Source organism: Oryctolagus cuniculus, chromosome X, assembly GCF_964237555.1.
Source record: "Oryctolagus cuniculus chromosome X, mOryCun1.1, whole genome shotgun sequence".
In the NCBI taxonomy this organism is placed as follows: Eukaryota; Metazoa; Chordata; class Mammalia; order Lagomorpha; family Leporidae; genus Oryctolagus; species Oryctolagus cuniculus.
In genome coordinates this window covers 78,249,228-78,271,380 of record NC_091453.1, presented here as the reverse complement: position 1 = coordinate 78,271,380, position 22,153 = coordinate 78,249,228, and the positions used below count along the sequence as shown (strand labels likewise).

Sequence of the window (22,153 nt, the reverse complement as noted above, 5' to 3'; positions counted from 1 at the left end):
GCAGGTTAAGCCTCTGCCTGCAGTGGTGCCATTGCCATCCCATATCAGTGCCAGTTCAAGTCCTGGCTGCTCCACTTCTGATCCAGCTCTCTGCTTCTGGCCTGGGAAAGCAGTGGAAGATGGCCCAAATGCTTGTGCCCCTGCACCCACATGGGAAACCTAGAAGAAGCTCCTGGCACCTGGCTTCAGATTGGCTCAGTTCCAGCTGTGGCGGCCATTTGGAGAGTGAACCAGCAGATTGAAAGACCTTTCTCTCTCCCCTCTCTCCCTTTCAAATAAATAAATAAATCTTTAAAAAAAAAATTCAATCCTTGGACCAGGTGTTATGGGTTAAGCTTGTGCTTGAGACACCTGTATCCCATATCAAAGTGTCTGGGTTGAGTTCCAACTACTCTGCATTCCCTGCTAGAGTGCCTGAGAGGCAATGTACGATGGCCCAGATGGTTGTGTTCCCGCCACCCATATGGGAGAAATGGATGCAGTCCCTGGCTCCTAACTTTGGTTTGGCCTGACTGGCTGTTGCAGCCATTTGGGGAATGAACCAGAAGATGGAAGATCTCTATATATAACTCTGCCTCTCAAATAAATATAAAAATAAATAAATCTTTTAAAAAATACAAATCCTAATAGAAAACTAAATTAAAAAGTGTCTATAAGAAAATTGAAAACAGGTTAGCTGTGCTTTCCTCTCCCTCAGCTTTCTTAGAAACACATAAACAAAATGGGGAAAGAAATCTACAACACACTCTCAAACAGTAGTCATTCCAGACACAATGAAAATGAAATTTATATTCTGCAACAGGTCCCAATTTCTAGCTTTCAATGAAAATTATATTATCTTGGAGGAAGAGGAGAGACACATGCATTCAGTTTTACTAAAAGAACTGTAACTGTAATGCTGTATAGTTCTGCACACATTTCTATGGGCTTACTTCTAAGGGTACAGTATAAAAACTTGCTATGGAACCCTAAATCCCCTTAAGCTGACTGGTAAAAACAGCATTTTAAGTATTAAAGGTATCATAAATAGGATTAAGTGTTTGGTAATAATAATAGATAGAATTAAAAAGGAGTGAACGCTTCAACATGGGAAGCAGTCTATACAGCAGACTCACAGAATGACAATCACTTTAAGTAGCACTCTGACCTCAGACAGCCCTTAAGGCACTCTGGTCTGGCTGAAAAGCCCATGAGAGCATTTCAGGCATAGAAAGCCAAGACACTGTGGAAAAAGTATCCTACATGAAGGGCCTCTATAGGTGAGACCCCAGTGGAAAGAAGTGGTCATCAAAGAAGGATGTACTTTTCTCTGAAGGGAAGAGAGAACTTTTACTTTGTTTAGGGCCTTGTCTAAATACTGAAGGAGTTTGTGGATTCAAAACTCTTTCATCACCTAGGCAGCTCCTGTAAAGAGCCTCAGGTGATCACTGACATCATACATAAGAGTGTTAATTGTTAAATTAACAACAGGAGTCACTGTGCACTAACTTCCCATGCAGGACCTCTGTTCTCAAAGAGTTGTATTATGAGAGTTAATAGTAAAACTTGTTCTCAAAAATTTACTTTGTGGGGCTGTCGCTGTGTCATAGCAGGTAAAGTCATTGCCTACAGTGCCGGCATCCCATAAGGGCACCGGTTCTAATATCAGCTACTCTACATCCAATCGAGCTCTCTGCTCTCTTTTCGGCCTGAGAAAGCAGAAGAAGACGGCCGAAGTGCTTGGGCCCCTGCACCCATGTGGGAGACCCAAAAGAAGCTCCTGGCTCTTGGCTTTGGATAGGCAGAGCTCTGGCCATTGCAGCCAAATGGGGGAGTGAACCATCAGATGGAAGACCTCTCTCTCTGTCTCTCCTTCTCTCTCTGTGTAACTCTGACTTTCAAAAATAAATAAATCCTTAAAAAGGCAATATTTACTTCATTTTTGTGTATTAAGTGGAGGATATTCTTATGTCTCATAAGTTATAGTTCTAAGTGTTCACAAAAGATGTATCATTTTGGGGTTCTTCTTTAAAGTTAATTAAGTTTCTCAAAAAAAAAAAAAAAAAACAAAAAAAAGAAAAAAGAATAAGAATGCTTAAAAATAGTGAAATTTACCTTGAGATCCAATGACTTCAAACAGCCCTTGTCTCAACTGTTGAGGAACAGTTTTTTTTTTTTTTTCATACAATTTGTTGAACTCTTTACTTAGTATAGACTTAATCTTCTGTGTATAAAGTTCATTAAAAATAGATCTTAGTAAAAAATAAGACAGGGAGTGAAGTAGGCAGGCATACAGGTTAAAATCAATTAGGTTTATGAGCTGGAAGACCACGCCTTCACCACGCCCCTGTGTGACCTCATGCCCCTACATGGCCACACCTGAGTGCACACCAGCCAATCAGGTTAATTAACCACTCCCCTTCGGAAGTGGGTTAAAAGCCAGGGACAAGGTGTGTCCAGTCCTTCTCTTCTTTGCCTGGCTTCTAGCCTGGAGGGTGCTGGCTGTAGCCCTGCACCTCCTGGGAACGTGGGCCACCAGCCCCTAGGCTTCCTGGCCTAGATGCTACTCCATGTGGCTGGTTCCTGGTGCTCCCTATGAACCCAGATTTACCTCTCTCTTAGATAAAGCTATCACTCTCCTATGCATCTTTCGCACTAAATAAAGCTTAAAATGTACCATGCTACCTGGTTTATTGATGCCAGTATTTAGAATTATTCTCTATTAGACAAGAACCCTCTCAGGCTTATTAATATTGGGGATTTATTAATAAGCATATGGTGATATCATATGGCACCCCAAATTCTGGTAACATCCCAGAAGGTGCTTCTGGGGCCACATTTTGCTGTATTTTAGGGGGTCATTTCTGATATCAGGAGGAGGAAGAGGGGTGGGAGCGTGGGTGGGAGAGATAGTACAGTGGGAAGAATCACTGTTTTTAAAGTTGTATTTATGAAATGCATGAAGTTTATAAAACTTAAATAAAAGTTTTCTTTGATAAAAAAAAAGTAAAAGAAGACAGGAGGGTTGACTCAGAAGAATATTGAAGCCATGCAGGGAAAAATCTACTAAATCCACAGATGACTGGGAAAATGTATTCTACCTATTGTTGTGATGACTCAAAGGGTTAAATGGCAATCAGGGTGTTCCTGGTAGAAATTGAGTGTGTAAAATGCTTTCTTCTCCCCCAAAAGTTCCTGCCCTACTTCCTTAGGAATCTCTTGCCTTATCATGAGAACAGGAAGGGAGTCGTGACTCCACCCTTCTGAGCTCTCAGTTTATTGTAAAACAAATTAGGTATGCCACCCTTGTGATGGCTCTTTTGTTTTATCATGAGCAATCCAAATAGGGTAAAAAGATTTCAAATCAGGTCTTTTGAAGGGTTTTGTGCTTGCCTTTAACTAAATGTCTACCTGATTGTCAAGTTTTTTTTTTTTTTTTCTCCAAATTGTGCTAAAAAATTCCACTACCACTAGCCCCTTCTGATTTTGCTTCTGTTGGAGCCCACTTCCTGGCCATTTTGCCAGGAGGTTTCTGACTTAAATAAATCTTACTTTTAAACGCTTTCTCTCTGCCTTGTCCTCCTGGAAATTCTTCTTCCATGTGAGACAAAGAACTGAGAGAATATTTTCTTGGCCATTGCATCCATTAACACTATGGCAATCAGATGGGCTAATAGGCAGTTAGGTGGCCATGGTTGTAAAGAGGAAAATGGGAGTCCACCAAAGAGAGTGCAAAATGCTTGCTTCTCTAAAAAGTTATCTTTAGCAAGACAAAAATGCCTGTCCCACTCCTTGGGAGTTTCCAGTTTTATCTGGAGAATTGCAAGGAAGTGGTGATTGTACCCTTCTGAGTTCTCAGTTTACTGTGAAACAGATCCCACTCTTCTGATGGTTTTATGTCTTATCATCAGTAAGCTAGATAGGACAGGCAAGATTACAAATCAGGCCTTTTGATGGATTTCATCCTGCTGTCTAACTGATGTTAGCTGCTGCTTTTTTTTTTTTCTTTCTCCTGAAAGTATGCTTAGAAGACTGGGACCCTCACAGTTCAGGGGGTCTGCCTTTCTAGTCCCCTCACCCTTTCCTGATCTCTGTTGGCAGGAGCTTTCTGACTTAAATAAATTTTGCTTTTCTCTCTGCCTTGTTGGCATGGAAATGAGATAAAGAACTGAGGTCATCTTTCTCTGCTGCCTTTTCACCCACAACAATAACATCTTTCAAACAATATGTAAGGCATCTTCACTGAACAAGTATTTACTGAATATCAAGTATTTGCTCACTACATTCTAGGGGATAGGGATAGCACCCAGAGCTCCTCATGGAGTTTGTATTCTGGCAAAGAGAATAGATTATAAATTATGCCAGAAAGTGTTAAGTTCTTTTTTTTTTTAAAAAAAAAGCAGGGTAAATGAAAATGACTGTGTTAGTAATAGAGAAAAGGATATTAACAATTTAGATCATGGACATGTCAGTTGAAAAGTATTATCAGAGCTGAAAGAGTAAGCCATGCCAATATATAAGGAATATTCTAGACAGACAGAACAATAAATATAAAATCCCTTACGCAGAACATCACTGAAATATATAAAGAACAGCAAGGAATCAAGTATAACTACAGGGAAGCACGCAAGGGAGAATGAGGGAGAGATATAATTTTTGCCTTTGCTCTGAGACATACAGGCAAAAACCAAATACTTTAAAGCAGAGGAATGACATGATTTGATTTACGTTTTCACAGGATCACATTAGTTGGTATACACAGAACACACTACTATATAAATAACAGTAAAAGTCAGAGAAAATGCACTTTAAAGTAAATATCATTGCTTCTCTCCAAAGTTGTCTGATACTGAACATTTTCTTATAGAAAAATCCATAAGAATTTGGTAGATAGGTAGCATTTCCCAGAAGAAATAAACCCAAGCATAGGAAACTGATCTACTCTGATAAGTACTGTAACAAAATACTGTATTGCAGACTGAAGGCCAGAGAATATTTCCTGGGTATCTAATGACAGAATTTTATTATTTCAAAATTCTAAGGTTCTAAAATATAAGGCAAAATTCAAGAAAGCTTTCTTGTGTTATTAATTAAATGTGCAGGTCTTCCTTAATAAATGAAAGGTATTCATGAAATTTCTGTTCATAATATGCTATTTTAACATTAATTCCCCATTATAAAATTGTGGATAAGTTACTCAAGAAAACTTTTGACCCCTCCAGACAGAATAAAATTATACTTCAGAATACTTTTAAAATACTAGGAGTGGAGGGGAGGCATTCAGCACAGTAGTTAGCATGCTGCTTGAGATGCTTACATCCCATATAGGAGAACCTGGTTCAAGTCTCAGTGATTTGGCTTCCAATCCAGCTTCCTGTTAATGTACAACCTAGGAGTGAGTAGATGATGTCTCAAGTACTTGGGTCTTTGCCACCCATGTGGAAGACCCAGTCAGTTTGGGGCACATGTCTTTACCCTGGCCCAGCCCTGGCTGTTGTGGGCATTTGGGGAATGAACCAGTGGATAAAAGATATGTCTTCTCTTAGCCTAACTTCCAAATAAAATAAAAATAAATAAAAATTGTTAAAAAATAATGAATCCTTTAAAAATACCTGTTTATTGGGAAAGCATTACTCAAAATAAGAAAGAAAATAAAAATAACCAGAATGATACATTGTCTGAAGTGAAGTTAACCATTAAGATATGAAAAGAATTCAACAATATTTTAATGATCCAATTATGTTATTTTTTAAAGATTTTTTTTAAATTTATTTGACAGGTAGAGTTATGGACAGTGAGAGAGAGAGACAGAGAGAAAGTCTTCCTTCCGTTGGTTCACTCCACAAATGGCTGCTACGGCCAGCGCTGTGCCGATCCGAAGCCAGGAGCCAGGTGCTTCTTCCTGGTCTCCCATGTGGGTGCAGGGGCCCAAGCATTTGGGCCATCCTCCACTGCCCTCCTGGGCCACAGCAGAGAGCTGGACTGGAAGAGGAGCAGCCGGGACTAGAACTGGCGCCCATATGGGATGCCGGTGCCGCAGGTGGACGATTAACCAAGTGAGCCACGGCGCCGGCCTCCAATTATGCTTTTTCAGAGTTCAATGTCGATTAAATACACAAAATTTTTATGTTCAAAGTAATTACAATAAATTATTTAAGTTTTTAAAATCTTACATAAAGAAAATGTAAAATACAATTTACAGTTTTACAATTTATTTTCATTACATTTGAAAGGTAGATGGTCATTTGCAACAAAATGGAGGAATCTGGAAAACATCATGGTGAGTGAAATATGTTAATCCCATAGGGACAAATATCATATGTTCTCCCTGATCTGTGACAATTAAGTGAGCACCTAAAAGGAAACCTGTAGAAGTGAAAGTGATGTTATGAGAAGCAATGACTTGATCAGCCCTTGTCCTGACTATCCAGGAACAGCTTACTATTTTGTTCTTTTTAGTATTTTCTTTCTCTACTTAATGCCATTGGTTGAACTCTTTACTTAACACAGAATTATTCTTAGGTGTTCAAATCCAATTGAAAATTGATCCCAATTAAAAATAAGAGTGAGAATAAGAGAGGGAGGAGATGTACAGTTTAGCACACATTCCCTTGGACTTACCCCTAAGAGTAAAGCTATAAACTTGCCATGGGGCCGGCGCCAGGGCTCACTAGGCTAATCCTCCACCTAGCGGTGCCGGCACACCAGGTTCTAGTCGCGGTCGGGGCGCCGGATTCTGTCCCGGTTGCCCCTCTTCCAGGCCAGCTCTCTGCTGTGGCCTGGGAAGGCAGTGGAGGATGGCCCAGGTGCTTGGGCCCTGCACCCCATGGGAGACCAGGAAAAGCACCTGGATCCTGGCTCCTGCCTTCGGATCAGCGCGGTGCGCCGGCCGCAGCGTGCCGGCCGCAGCGGCCATTGGAGGGTGAACCAACGGCAAAGGAAGACCTTTCTCTCTGTCTCTCTCTCTCTCACTGTCCACTCTGCCTGTCAAAAAAAAAAAAAAAAACTTGCCATGGGACTCCAAATCCCACTAAGTTGGCAGGTACCAATGCCATCTTACTAGTTGAAGTGATCAGCTTAAATTCATATCTGATCATAAAGATAGGATTAAGTGTCTGCTAATAAGAATTGATAGAATTAAAAAGGAGAGAACAATCCAACATGGGAAGCAGGACACACAGCAGAGTTATAGTATGACAAATGCCCTGAACAGCACTCTGGCCTTAGAATCAGCCCTTAAGGCATTTGGATATGGCTAAAAAGCCCATGAGAGCATTTCAGGCATGAAAAGCCAAGACACTGTGGCAACAAATGACCTAAATGAAAGATCTCTGTGAGTGAGATCCCAGTGGAAAAAAAGGGGTCATCAAAGAAGGAGGTATCTTTCTCTGAAGGGAGGAGAGAACTTCCACTTTGATTATGGCCTTGTCTAAATAAGGTCAGAGTTTGTGAACTCAAGAGGCTTCCACAGCCTTGGCAGCTCTTGACAAGAGCTTTGGGTGATCACTGACATCATAAATAAGAGTGTCAATTGTTAAATAAACAATGGGAGTCGCCGTACACTTGTTCCCCATGTAGGACCTCTGTCCTTAATGGGTTGTACCATGAGAATTAATAGTAAAACTAGTCTTCAAACAGTACTTCAAACTTTGTGTGTCTGTGTGGGTGCAAACTGTTGAAATCTTTACTTAGTATAGAGTTAATCTTCTGTTTATAAAGATAATTAAAAATGAATCTTAGGGGCCGGTGCCATGGCGCAGTGCGTTAATCCTCTGCCTGGGGCACCAGCATCTCATATGGGTGCCGGTTCTAGTCCCAGCTGCTCCACTTCCAATCCAGCTCTCTGCTATGGCCTGGGAAAGCAGTGGAAGTTTTACCAAGTCCTTGGGCCCCTGCACCCACATGGGAGATGAGGAAGAAGCTCCTGGCTCCTGGCTTCGGATCAGCACAGCTCCGGCCGTTGTTGCTATTTGGGGAGTGAACCAACAGAAGTAAGACCTTTCTCCCTGTCTCTCCCTCTCACTGTCTGTAACTTTAACTCTCAAATAAAATAAATAAAATCTTTAAAAAAATTTTTTTAAAAAATGAATCTTAATGAGGAATGGGATGGGAGAGGGAATAAGAGGTGGGATGGCTTGGAGGTAGGAGAGTGGGTATCGGGGGAAGAACTGCTATAATCCAAAAGTTATATTTACAAAATTTTTTAAATAAAAGCTTTCTATAAAAAAAGAAAGGTAGAAGGAAAGACAGGGAGAAAGACACAGAAATCTTCCATTCATTGGTTCACTCCCCAAATGCCTATAACAGCTGGGTTTGGGCCAGGATGAAGCTAGAAGCCCAGAACTCAACCTGGGTCTCCTTTGTGGGTGGCAGGGAGTATCCGCATCACCACCTACTACCTCCCAGGGTGTGCATTAGCAGGAACCTGGAATCACAAGCATAGTTGGGACTCAAACCCAGGTACTCCAGTGAAAGAGCTAAGTTCTGAAGAAGCATCTTAATGGCTGCACCAAAGGCCCATCCCCAAATCATTCTATATTTCTATAACCAATTACATATAATGGCCTCTTTCCATTTATCTTGGTCCCAAAACTGTTATAAAATCACTTGAGCATACAGTAGAGGAACAATTATTTTGCTAATTCTACTATATTCAATGTACTATCTTCTAGGGCTGTATAGTAGCCCTCTAAAATATAATTTTTTAATTATCTCTTCCCTGAAATTTTACTGTCCACAAAATGTATAAACAAATGGTTATTCATTTGAAAGGTATTTCTGATGGCTTGTAAACAAGCCTTCTGACTGCACTAGGACTAAGAAACAACCAGGCCTTTTGTGCGGTTGGGAAATAAAATGAAAGATACATAATGATATCTCAAAATTTCACTACAGTGAACTTAGACTTAGACCAATTTATTCCTTTTTTAAAAATTAAACTGAAACTCCAAAAAGAAATGTATAATCTTCTAAAATGTAAATGTATATATTATGCATATTGTATACAAATAATGTAACTATTTTACTCACCAATTCCATTAAATCTTTTAACTTCCCAATTTCTTCTGGAATGGATACCAGTTTATTATTACTGACAACCAAAACTTTAAGGGGAAGATCAAATAGATATTTTGGCAATGTTGATAAAAGATTTCGACTGAAAAGAATAAGAAATTCCCATGAGATATATTTCTGAAGCCTGACATGTTTTATTGAAAAAGAATAAATCACCTGGAAAATAAATAAGCTTTCATTAAGTAATAACTATCATTTAATGAATGCTTTGTTTGTTTCAAGCACAGTGTTAAATTCCATGTACCATCTCATTTAGTCTTCAAATTAACCCCAAAGGATAGGTAATATTATCTCCATTATACACATATGAAAATGAAGGTTAAACTGGTTAAGTGACTTGCCCAAGCATAGCAGAGATTCAAATGTAAGTCTGACTGCAAAGAAAGACTGTTACCTGTAATACTGTCCTACACACCACTAGTTCTCAAAATCCCAAAATGAAGATTCTTTTGAGCCAGAGAATTTCAGAACCTTGCTTCCTGGTAAAAATTCAGTATGGACAATAATGCCATGCCACCAACTAGGGAAAGGCATTCACTATGTCTAAATTAATGAAAGAACAGGACTACACCTTAAACAACATGCTGTAACCATAATCCATTTCTTTTCATTATGGCTTAAGGTAGAACAGCTTATTAACATCTCTAAGTTGATAAAACATTCCTATCACTATGAATACATTTAAATATTACAACCAGCATTTATTGATTGCTTACTATAAGCCACACCATATTCGGAGCACCACACATGAATTAACCTGACTAACCCTCACAACCACCTAGTTTGGAAAAATGGGTATTATGATCCCCATTTTACAGATGAAAAGAAAGTCGGAAAGAGATTACATAAGCTGATTAAAATGCTAGAAAATGGGAGAGGCAGAATTCAAATACAGGCAATCTGGCTCTGTGACCCTTGCCCTCAAACTATTATGGTGGTCAAATTTATACACCAAAGCACACTGACTGCCCCAAATGATCCATTATCAAAATACATACTAACAAGCATTGATAAGCAATAAACTATTACTTTTCCTCTTTTTCAAAGTGATATTTATAATACCTTTACCTAGGACTTTGTGTAACATTCACAGCAACAAAAGCCCAGTGTAATTAAAGGGAGGACTTCAGACCCTTCATTTTATCTTATCCCTGAAGAGGACATCCAGAAACACTAGCTTGGCTTTAATCACATGGCACAAAAGCCCTAAAGCAAAAAAAAAAAAAAAAAAAAAAAAGCCAATGCCTCTCAAGTAAACATCCTAGCCGGACTGCTGGAAAGTCAAATATAACAGGGGCCTGTCACAAATCCTTCACAGTTAAAAAAGCAGGTTATCAGAGCAAGCATTGCAGTATAGCAGTTAAAGCTGCAGCGTGCAATGGTGGAATCCCATGTCAGTGCTGGTTAGTGTACTAGCTGTTCCACTTCTGATCCAGCTCCCTGCTAAGGGCCTGGGGAAGCAGCAGCAGATGGCCCAAGTGCTTCGGCCTCTGCTTCCCATGTGGGAGACCTGGAAGAAACTCCTGACTCCTGGCTTTGGACTGGTACAGCCCCAACTGTTGTAGCCCTCAGGATAGTGAACCAGTGGGTAGAATATCTCTATCTCTCCTTCTCTCTCTGTAACTCATTCAAATAAATAAATAAATAAGTCTGAAAAAATAAAAATTAGGTATTTCCAGGTAATACCATTGAGAGAGATGTCAAGAGGATTATTATATCACAGTGAAAAGGGAATATTATTGTTCCGTATATTATTTATATTTACTTTTTTCCTATATGGGGATTTAGACCAATAAATTGTTTAAAGTGAAAGTTGGGGGATCACCCCTTCTCATGTTGAAAAAAGAAGAATTCTACAATTTTATCTACTTCCACATTTCTCAATACTCCATTCTCCAAGGGCAACAAGAAGTCACAAGATTGAACAAAAACAACTTATGACCTGTTTGTTTATAATGTTTCATTCCTTACACTAAAGATGCATGCCTATAAATAGACCTGCACTGTGGTGCTATGATTTCACAGAAATATTTGTAGTTTAAAAACTTGCTAGCAGGTGGTGCTGTGGTTAGCAGGTGAAGCCACAGCCTGCAGTGCCGGCGTCCCATATGGGCACCGGTTCTAATCTCTGCTATGGCCTGGGAAAGCAGTAGAAGGTGGTACAAGTGCTTGGGCCCCAGTACCCACATTGGAGACCCAGAAAAAGCTCTAGGCTCCTAGCTTCGGATTGGCACAGCTCTGACAGTTGCGGCCATCTGGGGAGTGAACCAGTGGATGGAAGACCTCTCTATCTCTCGCTTTTTCTCTCTCTCACTCTCTCTTCCTCTGCCTCTCTGTAACTCTGCCTTTCAAATAAATAAATCTTTAAAAATAAACATATAAAACCTCGCTAGCCAAAGTGAGGTCAAAAGACCAGAAAGAAGACAATGGCATTAGCAGAGGGCCTACTAAAAACACAGGCACCACTGAGGCCAATTAATAAGATTCCCAGTGGATTTCTATGCATCGAAGTTTGAGAAGCACTGCTCTCAAGAACAAGACCAAGCCGGCGCCACAGCTCACTAGGCTAATCCTCCACCTAGCGGCGCCCGCACACCGGGTTCTAGTCCCGGTCGGGGTGCCGGATTCTGTCCCGGTTGCCCCTCTTCCAGGCCAGCTCTCTGCTGTGGCCAGGGAGTGCAGTGGAGGATGGCCCGAGTACTTGGGCCCTGCACCCCGTGGGAGACCAGCATAAGTACCTGGCTCCTGCCATCGGATCAGCGCAGTGCGCCACCTGCAGCGCACCGGCTGCGGCGGCCATTGGAGGGTGAACCAATGGCAAAGGAAGACCTTTCTCTCTGTCTCTCTCTCTCTCTCACTGTCCACTCTGCCTGTCCAAAAAAAACAAAAAAAAGAACAAGACCAAATGCCTACAAAGTAGTATGAAAATATAAAAAATGGGGACCGGTGCTGTGGTGGGGACCGGTGCTGTGGCATAGCAGGAAAAGCTGCTGTCTGCAGCACTGGCATCCCATATGAGTGTCAGTTCAAGTCCCAGCTATTCCTCTTCCAATCCAGCTCTCTGCTATGGCCTGGGAAAGCCCAGGCCAAAGCAGTAGAAGGTGGCCCAAGTCCTTGGGCCCCAGTACCCACATGGGAGACCCGGACAAAGCTCCTGGCTCCTGGCTTTGGATCAGCCTAGCGCTCTGGCCATTGTGGCCATTTGGGGAGTAAGTCATCATATGGAAGACCTCTCTCTCTCTATCTCTCCCTCTCGCTCTCTCTCTCTCTGTAACTCTACCTCTCAAATAAATAAATAAATCTTAAAAAAGAAAATGTAAAAAATGTAAATAAGAAATTGCTGCTATATATACTACATAGCCAAGCCAAACACACTGCTTTGCTACTAAAAGGAATTTGAACCATAATTAAAACCAAAATTGCATTTCAAAATTGTTTCCTTACCTAATATTAAGGTATGTTAACATCTGCAGGTTTTTAATGGCTTCAGGAATGGTTTTGATGCAATTGTGATATAAATTTAATGTTTCAAGAGGTGCAAATAACCAGACATCAGAAGGAATTTCTGTAAAACGATTTCTGGAAAGATCTGAAAAATAAAACAGTGTTTATGTCAAACACACATATATATCTATGGTTCTTAACAGAACTACAATATTTAACATATGAAGTATTATTCACTAATATCTTGAAGGCAGGAAAATGCATTTTAGAAATATACTCACAGAAGGCATGTACTTGATACACTTCAATATCTCTAAACTCCCAATATGCTACTTCTCTTTTAAAATGCCAATGAAGAATTTTCTCCAATCTTTTAAAAACAAGTACAGAGGGAATGGCACTGTGGTTTAGTGGGAGCACCCACCTGCGGCACTGGCATCTCACATGGACGCCAGTTCAAGTCCCGGCTGCCCCGCTTCCTATCCAGCTCCCTGCTGGCGGCCTAGGAAAGCAGTAGAAGACGGCCAAGTGCTTGGGTCCCTGCACCTGCACTGAACACCTGGAAGAAGCTCCTGGTTCCTGGCTTTGGATTGGTCCATCTCCAACCATTGCAGCCATTTGGGGAGAGAACCAGTTGATGGAAGGCCTCTCTCTGGTCTCTGACTCTCTCTCTCTAACTACGCCTCTCAAGTCTCTCAAGTAGATAAATAAATCTTTAAAAAAAGAAAAAAGTACAGAAAGCTTCCCCCAAGATCCCACAACCACTTTCATTTTTGTCTTCCTCTTTCACAGCCAAACTCACATAAATCCACAATCCAATTAAATCTGTTACTTACCATGGTCTTCTCAAACCACTGCAATCTGGTTTCTACTCACTTTCAAATTCACTAAGCTTACCAAAAGCATTCCATATAACCTCCCCATCCATCAGGAAACATCCCCTTCCCTTGGTTTTGAAGACTACATCTCTGCATCTGTTCCTATTATCTTTCTGGCCACTTCTTGGTTTCTTTTGTTAGATTTTTCTCTACTTGTACCATATGGACTATGATGTAAAATGTTCTTTCCTTCTTAAGATACACTCTACTGGGTGACTGAATCCAAACTCAGGGCAAAATTATATTTACATTGATAAACTGCATATTAAAAATAGAGCTACCTATGTATTTGACCTTCAGGACTTCCTCTCAATATTTTTCAGGTACCTCAAATTCTACAATTGTAAAACATGAACTGAAAATGTTTACATGCACACCCAGACAATATGACCAACATCCTTCTGGTGAATTATTCAAGCCAGAAACCTAGCATTTATCCTTGACTTTTTCTTCTCCTAAATTATCCCAAATCCACATAAACACACTTTCACCAACTTAAGTTTTCACAAAAATAAAACCATAGAATATTAACTATTACTCCTCTACTAAAGATTCATTTGTTAAATGAAATTTTTCAAACTACTTAGGCCATCATGTGGTAGATTCGAAAATAGTAACCTAAAAGACAGTTTCTCAACCTTATCTACTATGGACTTTGTGACTAGGTAACTATTATTGGGGGCTATCCTGTGCACTATAGGATATTTAGCCACATCTCTGGTATCTAATCACTAGGCACCAAAAATACCCATGAAGAGAGATTCCAAGATGGCAGAATAGGGAGGGAGCTTACTGCTCTATGCTAGGGGAAGACAGATTAAAAAAAAAAAAAGGTAGAGAGAGTTCATTCTCAGGGAAGATCTAGAGAGAAAACTGCAGGGGAAATTCTACAGAAGGGAGAGGGACATTGGGGATTAATGTGGAGAGTGTGGACGTGCAGCACCAGCTCAGAAACAACATAGGACCGCAGGAGCTAACAGCTTGAGAGCACCAGCTTTGCAGAGTGAGGTAAGACTGCAGCAGCTCATGTCACTGGCAATATAGCTGCCGAGAGAGCCTAGCATGAGTCCTACCTGGAGCCCTATGAGGGACAGGATACTTGATAACATAGCAGAAAAAAGGGGGACATCTCTGTCTCCCCATTCCCCCAAAAATGGCACCTGGCAACCGGCTGAGAGATGGCGAGCAGCATTTTGGACATATGTAACAACCGCACCAGCTTGTGTCCACACGCCCAGCAACCAGCCAAGAGAAGACGTCTGAGTCTGGCTGGGAGGACTGTCAGGAGGCTGGGAACCCATGTCGGATTGTGAGGCGCCCCCAGCCTCTCAGTTTATCAACGGCTCTGGGGCTCAAACTGTCTATGTAGAGCACCCACAGGCAGCTGGCTCTGGGAGCACCTCTGCCTCCCTGTTGGACGGGACAATCACAGGGTGGAGCAGAGTGGAAAAATCTTCCATGTTCATGGACTGGAAGAATCAATACCACCAAAATGTCCATAATACTGAAAACAATTTACAAAATTCAATGTGATCCAAATCAAAATACCAACAACATTCTTTGCAGATCTAAGAAAAATGATGCTAAAACTCATATGGAAATACAAGAGACCCTGAAAAGTTAAAGCAATCTTATACAACAAAAACAAAGCCGGCAACATCATAATATCAGACTTTCAAGACATACTACAGGGCAGTTATAATCAAAATAGCCTAGTACTGGCACAAAAACAGATGTGTACACCAATGGAACAGAACAGAATTTCCAGAAAAAAACCCATGCTTCTATAACCAACTTATTTTTGACAAAGGAGCTAAATATCAATCCCTGAAGCAAGGATAGTCTGCAACAAATGGTGCTTGGAAAACTGTATTTCCACAAGCAGAAGTATGAAACAAGACTCCTACTTTACACCTTACATAAAAATCCACTCAAAATAGATCAAAGACCAAATCTATGACCTGATGCCATCAAATTACTAAAGAACATTGAAGAAACCCTGCAAGACACTGGCATAGGCAAAGACTTCTTGGAAAGGAGCCCAGAAGCACAGGCAATCAAAGCCAAAACTGACAAATGGGATTGCATCAAACTGAGAAGCTTCCGCACCACGAAAGAAACACACAGCAAAGTGAAGAGGCAACCGACAGAATGAGAGAAAACATTTACAAAGTATGCAACTGATAAAGGATTAATATCCAGAATCTATGAATAGCTCAAGAAACTCAACAACAAAACAATCCAATTAAGAAAGGGGAAAATGAGTTGAACAGGCATGTTTCAAGAGAGGAAATTCAAATGGCCAACAGACACATGAAAAAAAAAATGCTCAGGATCAGTAGCCATCATGGAAATGCAAATCAAAACCACAATGGGGTTTCACCTTATCCTGGTTAGGATGCCTCTCATACAAAAATCAACAAACAATAAATGCTGGCAAGGATGTGGGGAAAAAGGTACCCTAATCCATTGTTGGTAGGAATGTAAACTGATCCAGCCAATGTGGAAGACAGTATGGAGATACCTCAGAAATCTCAAATATAGTTACCATATGACCCAGTGATCCCACTCCTGAGAATTTACTCAAATGAAAAGAAATAAGCAATATGAAAGAATGATCTGTATACCCATGTTTGTTGCAGCTCAATTCACAATAGCTAAGATATGGAATCAACCCAGATGTCCATCAACTGAAGACTGGATAAAGAAATTATGGTATATGTATACTACAAATACTATACAGCAGTAAAAAATAAAATAAAATCCTGTCATATGCAAAAAAATTGATGCAACTTGAAATCATTATACTTAGTGAAATAAGCCAGTCCCCAAAGGACAAATATCATATATTCTCTCTGATCTGTGGTAACTAATAGAGTACCTAAAAGGTAACCTATAGGAGTAAAATTGACACTTTGATATGTGATGATTTTGAACAGCTCTTGTCTTGACTGTTGAGGAACAGTGTTTTTTTTGTTTTTTTTTTTTTGCATACTATTTATTGAACTCTTTACTTAGTGCAGGGTTAATCTTTTGAGTATAAAGTTAACTGAGATTACTGCCCTTTACTGCTTCTGCAGCCCGTGCCTTCAGGGCACGTGGCCTTCAGGGCACCTGCTCCTTTCCTGCCTGCATACTCGCTGCACATGGCTGGCTCCTTTCCTGCTCTCTGTGTGGTATCGACCCTAACTTAGTCTCTAGACTTTTCTTTCTCCCTTAGATAGAGCCCTCACTTTCCTATGTATTTATCACACTGAATAAAATCCTTAAAACTTACCATGCTGCCTAGTTTATTTGAGACAGTATTCAGAATTCTTCTCTGAATATGTGGCAAGAGCCCACACAGCTTATTAATATTGTGAAACATTAATAAGTAAAACTGTTTCATATGGCGACCACAAAAGGACTTTTAATAACAGAGGGACTCCCCAAAATTTATTTAGAAAGGAAAAAAAAAAAAGGCAACATGGTAAGAACTGGCTTCCCACAGTGTCTAACCCTATTTATCTTCTTGCACTCCACTCTCTCTCCCATCTGCATTAGTACTTTCCCTTTAAATCAGAGAAAGCGTAGCTACCCTGTGAGCCCAGCATTGGCTAGTGGAAGGGGCGGTTTACAGGGGCGCAGGGCCCAGGTCGGAGAGTGGATACTCTGGCTATACTTCCTTGCAGACCGCTTTGCTCCAGCAGAACCTGGCCTAGACACTACAGTGGGTGCATCCCTGGGGGAGGGCCAGACGCCTAAACAGCCAAGATGGGATCGGAAACTGCAGATCCCTCTCACCACTGGTACCCAGGATGTGTGTGAAACTCCCACCCAAGTGCACATGGAGACTGGGCGATGTCCCAGAATGCACACCACTGATGTTGCAGCTGCCTGGGACAGGTACTGGCTTCTCACCCACATGAAACTTTGCAGGGGCGTGTGGCCTTGCTCACAGAGGCGGCTGCGTGAGCAAAGCAATGTCTCATGGCTCCTGGCTCAAGCTAGCTCTACCCTGCCAGAAAAACTGCAGGGGCTCCTGCTGCTCTAGCAGGAGTTTTTCATTCAAAAAGACAAACAGTAGATTTTTTTTTGAGTCTTAGCACTGGTAGTGTTCAGAAAATTCCTTTCTTTTTTGCTGTGTCTGGCTTTGAGGATACAGTATTAGTGCTAATGGAATTTGTAAGAGAGTTGAGAAGGATTTTCACAGAGGGCTAGTTCTAAGTTTCTAAGTTATATGTACTATGTTTTAAGGACAATTTATGTATTGTCCAAGGTTGAAATTTTAAAAAGCATTTTTATTGTTTACAGAAGGTTAAAAGGTATTGAAATCTCTGCTTTGTCTCAGAGTCTTTTATTTTCAAATCAAGCATGATTTCAATTGTTAATTTCGACCAGGGACACTGGTTTGGTTGTCTAGAAACATGTTAGCATCAGGGAGGTGGAGCGTTAAACATGGTGGATGCTCCACTTCCTGCCGCAGAGGGCAGGACTTTCTGTTTCAAGATGGTGATCCCCCTATGGGAACTTCTGCACTTACCGGAAGATGGGCAACAGACTCCACTCCAAGATGGCGGCCCCCATAGCCAGCCACACGATGCATGCCTGGTTAGCTGAGCAATTTTATTCTGTTTCTTTTTTCCCAGAATTTGTTTCTGAACCCATTTTAATTTTCAGTTTGTTTCCCTCTTTGTTATTTTTAAGTAGCTTCATGCTGGGCTTTTTTTTTTGGCTATGTGCCAGAAGTGTCCCTCTTTCATTATTTTAAGCAGCTTCAGCACTCATATTCCCTCCTCAAATATATATATATATATATATATGTGTGTGTGTACACAATGCATATACCTATATATACACTGTATGTATGTTGCACATACACATTACATGTAATATATATGTGTGTGGTACATACATGTATATAATGTATGTAACTTATATAGTACATGTATAATATGTGTATGATATATATTAAACTATATATATATTAAACTCTATAGTACACATACTAATTCTGGGATGTCAGATTATTTGTTAAGCTCATGGTCAGATATTTAACTGGGCCCATGCTTAGCCCTGTCTACCTACCTTTTGTCTCCCAGGTTATGAGGTGATTCAACTATGGGTAGCTCCACATTTGCTCCCTTGGAGACACCCTTCATATATATATTTAATAACTGGGAGGCCCTTAGACTAGATGGAATTACTAAGGAAAAGATGATTACTCTTTGCAATACTGTATAGCCTACCTATAGGTTGGGAAATGGTGTAACATGGACAATAAATGGGCCTCTTAGTTTTAATGACATTTCAGAATTTGATTTGTATTACAGAACAGAAATTGTTTAGTCACATGCTTAAGGAATTATAACGAATGCAATGTATCCATGTCAAATCATTAAGGATAATTAAGTTCACGAAGAGCTGTGCCTTTATCTTCTCAGGTCCTACAAAGAAATGTAAAGCTGTATAGTTCTGCATGCATTCCTATGGACTTACTTCTAAGAGTACAATTTAAAAATTTGCCATACATGGGAAGCCATGACACGGTGGCAAAAAACAATCTAAATGAAAGATCCTGGTGAACAAGACCCCAGCAGAAGGAACAGGCCATCAAGGAGGGAGGCGCCTTTCTCTGAAGGGAGGAAGGAACCTCCACTGTGATATGGCCTTGACTAAACAAGTTCAGAGTTGGTGAACTCAAGGGGCTTCCATAGCCTAGAAAGCTCATAGCAAGAGTCTCGGGTGATTGCTGATGTCATAAATAAGAGCGCCAATTGTTAAATCAACAATGGGAGTCACTGAGTACAGGCTCCCCACGTAGGGTCTCTGTCCTTAATGTGTTTTACTATGAAACTTAAAAACAACACTACTAGTCGAACAATGCCCTATACCTTGTGTGGTTGTGTGAGTGCAGCCTGTTGAAATCCTTGCTTAGTGTATACTAAGTTGATCTTCTGTATATGAAGGTGATTGAAAATGAAACTCAATGAAGGGCGGGATGTGAGAGGGAGTAGGAGAGGGGAGGGCTGCGGGAGGGAGGGAGGTTGGGGGGGGAGCCACAACAATACGAAAGTTGCACTTTGTAAATTCACATTTATTAAATAAAAAAAAGAACTTATGGGGGAGAAGCCACTGTAATTCATAAAACTGTACTTTGGAAATTTATATTTATTAAATAAAAGTTAAAAAAAAAAACTAGTTAGGCTGACACCATGCCCTGAAAATTAGATTATGGCTGGGAATGCATATGTTGGAACCTGATTATTCTCTATTTTATATATTTAAGTTTGTCTCTCGAATTATGTCCAATAAAAATAAATAGGTTAACAGTCAAAAAAAATAAAATAAAACTTTGCCATGGGATCCCAAATCCCTTTGGGCTAGATGGTAAAAATAACATCTTAATTGTTAAAATGATCATATAAATCAGATTAAGTGTTTACTACTAATAATAAATAAAATTAAAGAGGAGTGAATGCTTCAACATGGGAAGCACTCCATAAGGCAGACTCACAGAATGGCGATTGCTGTAAGTAATGCTCAGTGACCTCAGAGTCAGCCCTTAAGGCATTCTGTTCTGGCTGAAAAGCCCATGAGAGCATTTCAGGCATGGAAAGCCAGGACACTCATGCAAAAAGTGTCCCTACATGAGAGAACCTCCCTGGGTGAGACCCCAGTGGAAAGTGGTCATCAAAGAAGGATGTACTTTTCTCTGAAGGGAGGAGAGAACTTCCACTTTTCTTATGGCCTTGTCTGAATACTGATGGAGTTTGTGGATTCAAAAGGCTTCCATAGCCTAGGCAGCTCATGTCAAGAGCCTTGGGTGATCACTGACGTCATACATAAGAGTGTTAATTGTTAAATTAACAACAGGAGTCACTGTGCACTAACTTCCCATGCAGGACCTCTGTCCTCTAAGAGTTATATTATAAGAGTTAATGGTAAAACTTGATCCCAAAGATTTACTTTGTTCTACAATGTTATATTCTTAAGCTCTAGTTAAGTGTAAATGTCAAACTCTATTGCCTGTATTCTCAGGTGTTTCTTTAAAATTTATTAAGTGTCACAAATATGAACTCTTGGATTCATGTCTCTCTGTGATATTCCTATCTCATGTTTTAACATGATGTCAAATACAAAGTACATAATGGTTAAAGGCCTCAGGACTACTAATGAAACAGTTGCTTCAATACATCTTACTGTGTGCTAAACCATTCCCTAAGGGATACTTTCTTCTGCATCCCACTAAACCCAGAATCTGGGAAAGTGAGGATACAGAATTTCACACACACACAAAAAAAAGCTCAGGAATCTACACAAGAGGTAGATTACCTGGGATATGTTCTAACTTCAGGAAAGTGTTCTCTTTCAGTCAAGGAAAGGGAACCTATTCTATGTATAAAAAAAGCAGCTAAGGATATTTCTGGGAACGGGAAGATTCTGTGGAATATGGATTCCAAGATTTGGATTCCAAGCTTTTGTATAAAGCTTTAAAAGGCCCTGATGCAGACACTATGCTGGACAGGGTAGCTATAAAAGTTGTTCCAAAGAATTAAGGAGCTTCTAAAAGAAAACTCCCAACACTGGGAATCGCTGATGGCAAGATTCTATGGAATATGGATACCAGCATTTGGATTGTAAGCCTTTGTGTGTGCTCTCAAAGGCGCTGACACAGTCACACTGTGCTGCACAGGGGAGCCACAAAAGGTGTTCCAAGGAATTAAAGAGCTTTTAACAAAAGCTCCAATATTAGGAATTCCTGAATGAGCCATTCATAGAAAGATCCTCTTCAGATCATTTGCAGTTTAAATGGAAGGGACCTTACCAGGTGCTACTGAGCACGAGTACCTCTCAGTGAAATTAGGATTAAATGTCTACCTCTTAAGTCTTCACAAGTGAACTCAAAAGACATGCCTGATTACTCCTGTAAGCCAATCAGATCTTAAGTACCTCTTCAAAAAACAAAAAGATAAGTAAAGCCTTTGTTTTTCATCACATCAAAACTGCTACACCTTATGGCGGGCATGCTGCACCTACCTCTTTTGATTCACTCTGGGAACTGTTATTGACAATAAAACTCCTAATGTGTTCTATTATAATTCTCTACACTCAAGCAAATGGGTATAATCTACATAAGGGTAATCTTTCCATCTTAAAGGGCATACCACTTGCAATTGGTTTTGTTCTGGTTTTGCTTATGCTAATTAACAAACATATGTTTCAGAACTCAACAATTTTGGGGAATAACTGACCATGCAAGAGACACAGCCATTGGCAGTGACAGAGATTGCTCCAGCTCATAAAGTGAATTTGTTATATGAGACAGACAGAGACTTCCAGACCCAGGACAGGCAGGGCCTGTGCTATGCCCCTCATAAGCAGGAAGTAGCTATAGAAGATATGATCATTCTGCGCCCTTCAACAGCCCTTAGGATAAAGGACTATCATGTCTCTGAGGGGGGAATGATGTAGGCAGGCAGATGGGATGAAACTAATTAGATTTGTGAGCTAGCAGGCCAGCTTTCACCACGCCCCTGTGTGAACTGATGCCCCTACCTAACCCACTTGTATGCCCACCTGCCAATCAGGCTCATAACTACTCCCCTTTGGAAGAGGATAAAAGGCCTGGAATATGGTGGACCCTTATTATTCTTTGCTGCCACTGCTGTCTGTGCCTTCAGGATGCATGGCCTTCGGGCCACCCACTCCCTGCTTTCCTGCCTGAATGCTTGATGTACATGGCTGGCTCCTGGCCTGCTCTCTTTGTGGTATAGACCCTAACTTAGTTTCTAGAC

At 40.6% G+C, this 22,153-nt stretch overlaps 1 protein-coding gene across 7 annotated transcripts in view; it reads right to left on the bottom strand.

Moving 5' to 3' along the window:
• LRCH2 (leucine rich repeats and calponin homology domain containing 2) overlaps nt 1-22,153 on the bottom strand; it is a 197,033-nt gene that overhangs the window by 72,333 nt on the left and 102,547 nt on the right. For all 7 annotated transcript variants that reach the window (XM_051827276.2, XM_051827277.2, XM_070066580.1 and 4 more), the window contains exons 3-4: nt 12,499-12,643; nt 9,010-9,136 (exon numbers count right to left, since the gene is read on the bottom strand). In XM_051827276.2, coding sequence (XP_051683236.1) covers nt 9,010-9,136; nt 12,499-12,643 — 272 coding nt within the window. The remainder of the gene's footprint in view (nt 1-9,009; nt 9,137-12,498; nt 12,644-22,153) is intronic.